Source organism: Amphibalanus amphitrite, unplaced genomic scaffold, assembly GCF_019059575.1.
Source record: "Amphibalanus amphitrite isolate SeventyFive unplaced genomic scaffold, NRLGWU_Aamphi_draft 001416F_arrow, whole genome shotgun sequence".
Lineage (NCBI taxonomy): Eukaryota > Metazoa > Arthropoda > Thecostraca > Balanomorpha > Balanidae > Amphibalanus > Amphibalanus amphitrite.
Window position 1 is genome coordinate 65175 of NW_024882909.1, and position 13323 is coordinate 78497.

Here is a 13323-nt window from a genome sequence, read left to right on the forward strand (position 1 = left end):
ACATCAGCCCTTCTGAGAAAGGCACACATATTTTACTCAATTATGTGATCTTGACAAAGCTCGCTCACAGTTGCTGAGCGCGGATGACTGATTCCTGCGCGATGGTAGAGACCCGGAAAATCGTTGTCCCGCTTCGTAAATATTGCTATTGGATCTGAGAGATAGTAACTTAAACTAAAACAATCTATAGCGGCCATCTTTTGCGGGACCATCAACCATGGAGCTGCTAGTGGCTTTAGAGGGAAGCTTCAGTTCGTGGAAAAGCTCCTTTCTCTTCGATCAAGCCTCAGGGCAATATGAAACTATTCAGTAATAACCACTATCGCCTCGAGCTCGTGGTATTTCTGGTATACTCTGACGCAAAACCAACTTTGCTTAACCCGCGCACCGACGGGGTCTGCGCCAACTTAGTACCGACGGGGGGGGGCGGATGACCGCCCCCCCCCCTGAGATCTCGAGAACGAAGCAAGATAGCGACCAGCGGTAAACGGCATCGGATACGCACGGACAAGGTCTACAATTTTTACAAAGGTCATTTTCAGGTCATGTCAAAGATGACGTCACAGGGGTCGAAAAAGTCAAAATGGCGGCGCTAGATATGGAGAGGGTTTTTCTCGAATAACTTTCGAAGTAGTCAAGATAGGAACAAACTAAGGGCATCATCGTGATCCTCTCGTGAATCTGCATCGAATGATATATATGTTGACCTCGAAAGGTCAAGGTCAAAGGTTGACCTCAGGTCACGTGACCTCGAGGTCATCATGTATATCATTCGATGCGTCTTGACGAGCTGAACACAATGAGACCATCCGCGCGGCTGTATCTTACTCCTGTAAGGAGTTATTGGCAAAAAACCTTTGGTGACCTTTGATGACGTCACATGACCTTACAGCTGCCCAACAGCAAAACAGGCCTCAAGGTAGTGAAGGTTGATCGTATGTGAAGTCATGTATGGTATATGGGGCCATTCCGACCCGTTTTAGTGGTAAAAACAGGGAGTTGATTTTTCCCCCATTGACTTATAATGGGGAGGTCGCGAAATTGACCTGACCTTAGGTCACCGACATCAAAATTCCTAGATATACAAATTGTAGCTACTAATGACCTAATAACATTCTGCGACTTTCAAAGGCCTCCGACATCTACTGTAGCTCTGGCACGGTGACAAAGTTGCAAAAAAGTGACTTGAGGTTAGGTCATTCAAAGTGACCTGGTGACCTGACCTTAAAAGTTAGGAGGTTCAAACTTGCACACCATGTGTAAAATTGATGACAGAATAGTCATACCAAATTTCGCGGCGCTACGCGCCGCGGTTTTCCCGCTATCCGCGAAAAACCTCAGGGGGGGCGGATATCCGCCCCCCCCCCGTCGGTGCGCGGGTTAATGCCCCGACTTCCCGGGGTCAGCAAAGGGTCAGCCAATGGTCGCCTTGAGATTTTACGTCACTTGTGACCATGGCAACACAATAGGCGATCTTTGGCGATCGGAGACGATTTAATGAAATCTACGAGCGTCGTGTGTTGGCGTAGTAACACAAAATGCTGCACGGATAAACCTGCTAAGCTGCTGCTAAGATAAATCGCCTGTCTTCAAAGCCCGGCTGTTTTAAATCACTTCTTCACAATTGCATTGTCACAACTTCAGAGCAGCGAACTATGCCTTAGTTTCTCAGACAGATATGCTACTCGGGGTATATCTATCTGCGAAAAGTATTTCTAGACTTGTCTCCAGCTACTTTACCCGGCCTGACCTCTCTTTATCTCAGGCAGTCGCAGATGCGCCATTTTCCTCCTCGGTAACTGATTTCCTGCCCAATATGTCATCCTGTTGCTGACTCAGGGCGCTGGGGTCGCGTCGAGTCGCGTCGGGTTCTCGCGTCTATTTGCGCCGATTCAGAGCAGAGAGTCGCTCAATGATAACGGAGAATCTCTTAATCAGACCAGAGACTCTTAATCAAACCAGATAATTGCCGACTCAGAGCAGAGAATCACCTATCTAACTTCATCAGAGAATCTCTGACACCGGGCAAAAAATGTATGACTCAGAGGAGAATGTTGCCGATCCAAACCAGAGAATCGCCTATTCAGAGCAGGAAGACACCAATTCAGACAAGAAAACCATCGATTCAGACCAGAAAATCACCGATTCAGAGCATAGACTCTCCGAGCGCCCGCCGAACGGCGACTGTGAGCCGCGGTTCGAAGTCTGAACGTCACCCCAATAATGTCATCAGGAAAACGTGATGCTATCAGGAGAACACGATAGAGCCATCAGGACCAGATATATCTGACGCCACCGGTCAATACGGCGGTACAAAATCCCCCCGCTGGGACGTTTTGCTAACACGAGGTTTGTTCATAACATGTGGGTAGAAAATATTACGCGTGGGATCATGACGTCAATTGTCATGAAGGGATGTAAGACGCGAAGTGAAAGCGAACTAAAAGGGTGGCTTATGTCGGGTCTACAGAAAATGGAAAGCAAGACGGTAGGCCTATTTGCCTGTGACAACCCCGTCATTCTCATCTTCGTAAATATACACATTAAACTCCAAACAGACGTAGCCCACCACAATATCACACTCAATTCCTTTTTAGCAGCTATTCAACTCACTATGCCACCAATATAGGCCTGCGAACACTAATGAAACATGTTGAACGTGCAGCGTTCGCTGTGTCAATTGACGCTTCAAACTACTATAGAGCGCGCCAGAATCGGCAGATTTATCCACGTAATCGACATCATCCCCCGATCTGGTCAGCTGTAAAATGATCGCCCATCAGCAGGCTAACAACGCTTGGAACGTGACCTCGCGATGCCCGCAGGGCGCGAGGTGGAGCTGCGTTTGACCTCGGGGTGGCCATCAACGCAGTTACCGAAATATTGTGGTATCGGAGCCGTTTGAGGGATCGGAGGCTTCGGGGAGATGGAGTGTAGGTTTTTGATGAGTGTTGAAACGTTTAAATAAGAGATATTGCAAAAAGTTTTGTGTTCATAAATGATCTAGCGTACGCAAGCCATCCACCGGAAATAAAAGAATGTCCCAAACTTCATTCCATCATGCAACCAGAATAGCAAATACTTTCATTGCGTTTCCTTTGGCCAAAGCTAATTATATGCTTATCTCAACAATAAATCCACAAGAGTGCATACTCTTCCAAAAACATCATAATGCTTCATTTACTTACCGTACATCATCTTCACACTCACTCAAACATCACACCCAATCACTCTATCCTTTCCGTAAAAATCCCTCCGCTCTTTCCTTTCCATCAAATGTATCCCACATTTTCCACATGAACCCCATTCCCCAGCAAGTATACTCACTCTGCGCGAAGCCGTTGAAACGGCACCAAAAGGCGCCAAGTGGGTAATGCCGGTGTCTGGATATATCTTGAACCAAATGAACCCACATGCAGAGCAGAAGTATGCTGATGTCGGCGGCGGCAAGGTTGACAAGATAGGCAGTGATCGCACTGCGCATGCGTCGAGATGTGGCGACAATGACGATGACGCCGACATTTCCCACCAGAGAGCCGATGAAGACTGCAGCGTAGAAGACGATCTGCCAAACGGAATGACATGGTCAGAAGACAGCATGCGACACCATGACATTTGTGACAGTGCGTCAGGGGACAATGTGTCAAGCAAAGTGACAATGAATCAGAAGACAGTTTGCCATATGATGTGACAATGAGCCAAAAGGCGATATGTGTGGCGTTTGACAACGTGGCAGAAAACGATTTAAGATCAAACTATAAGGTAATTGGGTAAAAACGAAATGCGAAGCAATATGACAAGGTGTTAGAAAAAAAAATATCAAAGAAGACAATTGTGACGGCGATTGCTTACAAGGTCAGCTTGCTGTCGACAGACTTCTGGTTGCATTACTTTAAGCATGAGCGGAGGGGCAATTCATAGTTATTCACTATACGCCTACTTCTACATGGTGAAAAGCATCAACCACATTGCATATCACAGAAGCATTCGGTGAACCTAAATATACCTGGAAGAAACCATGCATGATGCTATAATGATACCAAAATAGAAATTCTGACGCCCGCTCTATTTCAAATTGTTTTTGTTTCCCTGTCCGGGAAGCGTTCAACGCACGCGACCATTTTCCCACCCGCTGAAGAATGCTTAATTTCGTTAGAGCATTGAGGAATGATAAGCAGCGTAATACCCCCAGTTTTATAACTTTTTCAAAGAATAATTTACACATATGCTAACACAGCTTGTTCACAAATGAATGAACATTCACAAAGAGAAACATGAGATAAGGCGAACTTGAGCCGAAACAGACACATAAAACTGCACTCCGGTATGCAGGGATTAGACTGATGGCGAGATATGACGTCATATTGTGTCGCTGTGTTGCGGAAAGGATTTTCAAATATTTCAGAACCCATCCTTATTGCTGCATTTGCTTTGTGTGGCGTACAGAGCAGAACTGGTTGCAGCGGTCTAGGTTATGCGCGTAATCCCCATTTCCTTTATTTAGATGCGCATTAACCAGTAGTGGCATGTGATGTCACAAGTCACCTAAACCTCATAGGATTTATCCAAATACAGAGTTTTGTAGCTTAGCAAAAAAGCTAATATCGGCTAAATAAACAACGAACGGGGCAATCGTCCCGGAATAGTACAGTGATGAGGCGAGGGGGAAGGAGCATAAGGCCTTTAATGACAAAAAAAAAATATTGAGCAAATGCTGAACATGTAAACACTAGTTGCATGCCAGAGCTATGAAGTTCTTGATGTTACTTTGTGGGTGAAACTGTCCGTAATGAATAGTATATCCGCGGTATTGTTAAGAGGTGATTTAGTTTAGAGTGTAGAGGTGTTTAGAGGTGAACTCCTTTCCAAGGGTCAAAAGAAACAAGAATAGAGAGAGCGACAGCCGCGTGTATTCTTTTCTCTTTTTTGTAGCTGTGGAAACATGGGCGGGAAGGTGAACGATGGCAACGGATTTTGGCGCCCGGTTTTCTAACCCGCGCGGGGCTGGGGTCTCCAGCCGAACGCGCGGGGCTGGGGGGGGGGGTAAATTTTACCCCCCTGTTATCTCCCGAACTAATGGTCCGATTTGGAAAATTCAAACGCCAATCGAAAGATCTCATCACGAACAACTAAAAACATGTACTTAATTTTAAGTTTGAGGTCAAGGTCAAGGTCAGGTCAAGGGTACAAATTGCAAGTTCCTACAGTATCGGCCTTGCACCGTAGTTGCCGAAGAATGGAGTCATGGACTGCTGATCGCCCAAAACGTGTTCTTAGGCTACCAAGACAACATTCGTTGCATACAATATCATTCAGAGGTCAAGGTCAAGGTCAGGTCAGGTCAGGTCACCAAAAACAAAATATAGAAAAGGGCATCTGCGACACATGTTTTATGGGTCATTTTACTCATAGAATTCAATAGGCACACTCAATAAGTGACATGGACCACCTCTGGATGAATTTCAGGTCGAGGTCAGGTCAAGGTCAGGTCAAGTGAGGTCAAATTTTGAAGTTGGTTGTTAAGGCCTAAAATGGTGTCAATCTGATGCAGTTTTTCACGGAGAATCGAATGGTGCTACTTTTGTTTCCGTACGAGGTCTAGAACTTCCAAAAAAGTCATTTTTCAAAATTTTTGTGTGCCGTGACGTCATACAATTTTGAATAACTCCCACATTTTTGAACCGATTCTTCTAAAACTTGGTATGTAGGTGCACATAGCCCACTTCTCTGACATATATTCCGGTTTTTTCGATACACTCAAAATTTTGGATTTTATAGCTATTTTCCCAAAAAAGTCAGTTTTTTAAAAAAATTGGGCCAAAATCCAAAATTTTCAAAAAACCCAGATAGCCATTTGATAGACAAAGTAAAATTACGTATATCCTTTTTTGTTACGTCTTGATTCCTTTAAAAATGAAGATGTTAGCGGCGTTTGAACTTTTGCCGTTTTTTAGGCGAAAATGGCGAACATGACGTCACTAAAACGTCAATTTCTCAAAAAAATTCCGACGGATTTCGCTCAAATTTTCAGGAAACGTGTCAAATTGATGTAAGAAAAGGTACTGAAAGTTTGGCGGCGCTGCGCGCCGCCGTTTTAGAGATATTGCAAAAATTCGCGAGGGGGGGTAACATTTACCCCCCCAGCCCCGCGCGGGCTAAGAAGAAGTAACAAGAAATGTAGATTTTAAATAAACGAAGGAAGGTCGTTACTGATTGTACGTTAAGATGCTTTTTCTTGCTAAGCTAAAAAGTCAAAGTATTAATTAACCTGAACAGAATACGGTAAATACAACAAACTCAAGGCATCAACAGGACGCGGTGTCACAGTAGGTAGGCCTCATTTTATATTCCTAGGAGCAAGGTCGTATTGGTGACGAACAATGACTAATTGTTCAGTTTTCAGTAACCATGTGCCCATGCCAGTTCACCAGTGATTTTCCTTCCCGCCCTTGTATGCTGTTTTCGTCTGGACCCGTGTCAATCTGGTATAAAAAGATCCCAGACGTCTGATATCGGCCACACTTACTATTGCATTTATAACACCCAGAAATGATCCACCGAACTATGCAGACATACTCCCAAAAAACGGTGGATCGGCTCGTCCTTTACAGTGAACCGGCTTGTGTGCGCATGGTTGCATGCAAAATGCGTACCAACGCACGCAGCTCGCTTTGATTCTTTCTAAAAGGACCGTCTTACTTCACATCAAGGCTATAGGGTTCAGCCACGCGTCTGCATCGCTGATCCATGCAGTTATGTCCGCTATCAATACTTAGGCACCAATCAGACCTTTATCATCCATTTAATTTTTCACATTATGTGCACGCAACTACAAAAAAAAAGAGGCAAGAACCACCGGCGCAATGAACAATGCGATTTTGAGGCTTGACTATCATATTAGTGACAAAGGAAGTGTTAGACAACTGATGCCGTGGTGTATAAACAAGGAAAACTTTTGTTTACAATGCATTGTCAACAAAGTAGCAGTCCTTGGTGGCTTAAAATAGATCGACAATGGTCTTTGACCCTTTAGCATCAATGTAGCTTCTTTAGTAGACTGACTTTGGAATAGAGCATTAACAAACGAAACTGCACTAACTCAGCTGTGCCTGACTTGGTGGATGTACTTTTCCACGTGGTTGTCCCTAAATTAGCGAAGATTGTCTCCAGAAAACCACCTACCACTCTCATGTTATGCAAATGTAATCGGTTTCCCATCGCGGTGAGTGTATAAGAATAGCGTCTCAGCCCATTCAAACCACCACTCGATCCAGTGAAGCAAAGTAGAGCATCGTATAGCATTGCACGCTTTTAGATAAGTGAAATATCTGTTTGAAACTTCGGATATTCATGCGAAGAAAGTATTCTTATCGGAAGAAGTTGCCTGGCGTATACAATTGTTATTTAATCTAATATTCTTGCAAAGTTTAGATACGTTTAATGTAATGAGGACGTTACTCCAGCATGAATCGTTTCCAGACCGGTACTTTTTGGAAGCCAAGTCGCTATTGCAAAGCAATCCATAGTGGACTTAGTGCAGCCATTACACCCCAAGAAATCTACAGCAAAGTCGCACTTTTTTTAAAAAATTATCAGGTGCCAAGCAAGACGACAATCGATAGTTCAATTAATATTAGTCAAGCTTTAGTGTTAATGCGTAAAAACATGTTAAGGGTGGTATAGACATAACCAAGAGTAGCCATAGCAACAAAAGTTTGCGAAGATGAAAAAGTAGGCGATATCGTGTCGAAAATGCGAGTAGACGCCGAAAACCAGTTCGTCTGAACAATGCCGGTATCATGATTGGCAATTTGTTTCCGGGGTTCTGTTGTTGACGTGTCCTATGTGAAATAATTTAGCACTGCCGCATCGAAACTGGCCTTCGATATCACTCTTGAGGCTAGCTTTAGAGGCAGTCAAGCGATGGAAATGGATATTTGCTCCCGAAAGCAGCCACTTCACGTCTGCGAGAAAAATAAAGGCAGCATAAAATTGCGTGGTTTATAACAATGTACCCTGCAGCGTCATGGTTCAAAGGCTCGTGAACATTACGAGCAATGACACTGCATGCAATAGTGTAAAATGCAACGGGCTTGCGACGCTATGAAAATACACTTACTTGTTTCTAAAGTACACGCATATTACTTGATTTTATTGCAGCTGATTAGTGTGCGATTTTCTCGTAAGGAGGGTGCAGACCCGTATTCGGCATAGTAAATTGTGATGCACAAAACGATCAATACTGTGGTAATATGAGAACGAACACGAGCGTTTAAAATGATGTGCGTGCGACCTGCGCTAAGCTATCAAAACTTACTGTAAGCACGAGGTAAGTTTAAAGTTATGATACCCTGGGTGGAGACTTCCATTTCGCATCTAGCTGGACGCGTCTTAGCTTTAGACGCGTCTACCTGGACGGCGGCTGCGTCTGCCTGGCGACGGCTAACTTTAGACGCGTGTAGCTTGGGAGTCTCCGTCCAACAGTCAGACGCCAAGTTAGACGCCAACTTGGACGTGTGCTCAGTTAGACGCCAGTTGGACGCCAGTGGAAGTCTCCACCCCCCGTTTTCTTTTCCGAGCATTTTATCCCCGTTATAGTTGAACTATAACTTGCAGTTCTAGAAGCATTTGTTGTGCCTGACAATAAAATAACGCGTTTTGTTACATCATTTTTTACCGTTACCGTAGTTTATGCTATGAGCCAGCTTTTGAGTTCCTTAGAGTTGTCATGTGTAATAAATAACGTTATTTATTACACTATGGAGTTACCTTAGTGTATGTCTAATACCAGCAAACCACAGACATATAACATGAAAATGCTGACGAAGTTATGCTGGATTCCTGAGACATGTTTTACCTAGACAAAAAAAAATAGCTCATTGCATTAAGACTTCTTCAAGTACCTATAATCCAGTAGAAAATAACCTATAAATAACAGAAGTCGGTTGACAAAGTAGTCTGGCGTGCAATTTATATATAGACACTGCTTTATCGGCCTCGAGTCGCGGCCACCACCACGTGACCAATTCAGCGTGGAGACTGCCATTGAACGAACCTTAATCACGTGGCCGGTCTCCAGGGCCGGTAGTGGCGGCATGTCATTCTCGGAGAAGTTGTAGTTGCCAAAGATGTCCGTGCTGAAGTTGAGACATTCTGAACCCTCCAAATCCGGATCCATGGCCTGTGACAGAATTGAAACATGTCAATGATGTGATACGGAACGCTGTTTATAGTTGCGGAACATTGTTTTGGTGGTTTGTCGCTAGTGTCCGTTTTATACAGGTAATATTGTTTGTAATATCGAACATACATTTTTAATATCGAGCTTTTATTATGCCATTCCTTTTAGGATGTCTGACTTAGGGCTGTATTATTGTGTCGGGGTGAAAATAAAATTTGACCATAAAAACTCACGAATAAAATTCACCGTGCGTAGCAAGCATTTTATAGAATCGACCAGTGAACGTAACCTGATTTTAGCTATTGATTTCCCACGGTAATACCCCTTACTGCGACACATGACGGTACAAAATGAATGGTAGGGTGGTGTAGCACGAAGTCATGATAGCGAGTTACTGCCGTGTCCAGTTTGGTGGGAACACGTTCCACTCACCCATATGGCAGCCATTTATTTGAACGATCGAGGTCGTTGGCAGCACTCATGGAAGTGCCTGATGTAAGAGCTGGACAACTATCTGGGGTGTCCCAGTTTGGAGTTAGTTGAAATTTAATGCCAAATGAATGGTATAAGCCGCATTATGTCGCATTAGCGAAAATATGACCGGAAATTTGATTCGTTCAAGTGGTTAGTGAGTCGCTGTGATCTGCTGCTATGGTCAGCCGTAAACCAAACGGCTGCGTTCTGATTTCAATAATAGGTATAAACTGTTAGGTATAGGCTACACACTTAGACGGTCATTATAAGTTTTAATAACTCTTCCATACGCTATAAAATACACATATAAATCCTAACATGGTGACTTAAAATGGTTGTTATTGATCAAATAGCAAATGTGTACAGTAAATTTAACTCTTACGTAAGCCGAAATTGAGGCATTGACCAGCACTGCATGGTGGACATATTGTTATAGCCAAGGCTGATTGGAATAGAACTTGAAAGAAAATCACATTTAGGTTGCCAAGCAGTTTGCTAATACAAGTTTGCTACAAAGTGCTTTTCATTTACTTTTTCCCTATTATTTCACTTCAATTCTTCACATTTGTCAAGCCTGCTACAGTGCGCCTTTCTGTGGTATGTAGGTCTTCTGAGCGAATACAATTTGACCAGAGTTTATCGGTGCAAACATTCTGCGTTCTGGGGACTATATGCTGAACGCAGTTCACAATCTAAATCGGGAGTCGCGGCTGTTAACCCTATATTAGTGGCAGGGGGGTTGTTTTTATCCACCCCTCAGGTTTTTCGGGAATATCTCCGAAACCGCTGAAGCTACGATGCTGAAATTTTCTGACTTTTCCTGAAAGTAAATTGGGCACATTCCCTGAAAATTTCAAGCTCATAACTTTACCAGGGGCGGCTCCAGAGCACTGGGAATTGGGGGGTCCTATTCGTGAAGCGAGTCATTTGGGCGAAGATCACGATGCTGCACCAGTTTTACGAACAGTGAATGAAAGGTATCATGTGATAACATATACAAAGTTATTGTGCATCCTCTTTTGACACGTTTTTGCTATAATAGGCGGATCCAGGCGTCCAAAAAGGGGGGTTATTTTTTACCTCCCAACATAGGTGCCCTGACACCGCCTATGCATGACCAATACAATTTTAGTCGTTCTCTCATAAGAAAATTGTAACATAACAAGACCATTGCCACCCTTTTTAGAAACAGTACCAACAAAAACCTTATTTACTATACTTTTTGTGTACCCCCAATCTCAATGATCTGTATCCGCCTATGATTTTTGAAAATGCATATTTTAGGATCCATGTGAATTCCTGGTTCATTCTCTATCGATCGGCAAAAGTTGCGTTAAGATTGGTTCAGAAACCTGGCCGTGATAAACAGTCTAAAATGTATCTGCAATTTGCCCGTTTTTACCCCCCTCTACCCCCTATTGACATTTTTAATTTTTTTTTTTTTTAGAAATGTAGATCTCGTTGAGCCAAATCGAATGCCGTTTGAATTTGGAAATCGGCCGGTTAGATCTCGAGATATCAAGGGGGGGTCGTAAACAGCCCCCCCCCCCCCTGCCACTAATATGGGGTAGCCAGGAGCCTGCCACTAATAGGGTTAAGTATGCGATCTATAGAGTCATTGAGGGGAGCATCTGATTCCTTATCACTGAGAAAGAATATGATCTAAAAAAAAGTCGTCCAGGCGCCTCTCCTTTTTCAGAGATTTGATCGAGCCAATCGTGGTGCCAGATGGCGTAGATAGTCGGACGGCAGTTCAGTGCCATCAACGTGAGCCAACCACTAGGGCCAATCAAATGCAAAGGACCCCCTGGGGTGCCAGACCTGCGTAACGTACTCCGTTCGATGCCGTTACTCCAGAAGGATGATTCTACCGCTGAAAGGCTGAAGTCTTTTCTGGTGAATTGCTTTACGTAATCGCTAATGGCTGGCTGGGAGTTGCAGCACTAGCATTTCCATTGTTTTATATTGTTTGAGTTCTTGCATCGCATGGCTATAATTTCTACCAGTGCGTAACAATGAGGAGCACCTAGACAATATTTGACTTGAGATGCATCTACTCATGACCAATTCAGACCAGGGCGGGGGATGCTGGTTGTGTACTTCGGTTTCGCATTTTAGCAGCTGGAGCAAACAAACTTTCATTGCCGCCCATTGCTTGTTGATCAAACACGTGAGTCAAGGCCACCAAAGGGCACGCAGGCACTGCTTTTCAGTTTGAAATCGCAACTTTTTATCCTCCCTTGAGAGTCAAACAGAACTGCTAAATATCGGTCGAGTTATTGCCAAGATGTGTCAGGTGTGCTGCCAAATCTTGGCGACCCGACTAGCGTTTACTAGACAGGCACAGCTGCACCCGTTTCGAACACTTCACAACATTCACTGCTATAGGAAAACACGGGCCGTAAAAACAGCACCCGGTGTTGCATTGAGGAACCAAAGCAAAGAAGAAAAACAACAGCTAATGGTAACCACTGACAATAGTCATGAAAATTAAAGACACGCCTCACATGTTACAGCATTGTTTTTGGGTGTAATGGTACCATCCAAGTCACGAATAGCATTCATTGCTTGGAAATAGTATTGTTCAGATTGGACAGAAATAGCCAACAACGTGGAAGTACGACATTCCTATGGTGGAGAGTAAGCCACGCCGCTTCGGTTCAGGAAGTGTTCACCTGGCTTCAAATTGAGCTTAAATTGTAAAAAGACAAAAGGATTACGGCACGATTTCACCGCAACACCGTCCACTGCTGCATCAGCTAAGTTTCGTCTACAATACATGAACATCGTGCATGTGCTGTATGTTTGTTTATGATTGGCTCGTGTAGCGTTAGTACAGGTCCGCGATGGGGGATTACAGTCCTGAGTCGGCTTTCCAAGAGCTTGAGAGCTCGATGCTTTTTATGAACGGAGCATCAGGCCGCATCTGATTAGTATCTGGCAGCTCGATCGAAGAATCGTTTGTACCCAAATATCCGCGAGGCAAAGCAATAAATAATAATCGGCGTTCGACGGGCAGCTTGATGGGTGTGGAGAGATCATTTACGGACGGAGATTAAACCGAGACCATAAAATATTCAAAGTGAATTGATGTTGCTTAGTGCCACAATAAGATGGCTTTTGGTGTACCAATCGTAGCTTTACAGACCTAACTCACAGCTGAACTAATTTTAGTTGCCTAAAATAAGGCTTTAATTGGACATCCACGCTTGTCAGTACAGCAACGAACAATGCGAGCATAAATATGAATGATGAAGCATCTGAACTCCCATTTGTTAGCGAAATGAGAAACCCGAGCTCCTCAGTCTATGAAACCATAGTTCTGACTAGGTATACGATACATGCCAGCTCAGAGTTGGTCGTGAAACGACGCTTTTAATGAGACCATTCGATGCAAGGCAGGAACTAGTTATAGTTTTATTCGAAGATTTTGCAAATTTATGGAGATTGATCAGATACTAATGTTTCGAATCGTGCGAACACATATTCGTTATTGAGCATGCACCAGATATAAGTTTAGCGACTCTCATGAAAATAAGACAGCCCAATATTTTAAGTCCACGATACGCAAAATAAATTTCGTTTTTAAAGAATAGTCCTGTGTGCCCCGGCCCGGTATACTTTCCGATAGGCGTCCCTGAAAATCATGTGAGTTATCAGAGTGCGTA

At 43.7% G+C, this 13323-nt stretch overlaps 1 protein-coding gene across 1 annotated transcript in view; it reads right to left on the minus strand.

The window, feature by feature from the left end:
- Nucleotides 1-13323, minus strand: part of LOC122372897 (substance-P receptor-like) — an 89157-nt gene that overhangs the window by 42981 nt on the left and 32853 nt on the right. The window contains exons 2-3 of the mRNA XM_043350569.1: nt 9056-9181; nt 3328-3565 (exon numbers count right to left, since the gene is read on the minus strand). Of these exons, the coding sequence (XP_043206504.1) occupies nt 3328-3565; nt 9056-9178 (361 nt within the window). The 5' untranslated portion in view covers nt 9179-9181. The remainder of the gene's footprint in view (nt 1-3327; nt 3566-9055; nt 9182-13323) is intronic.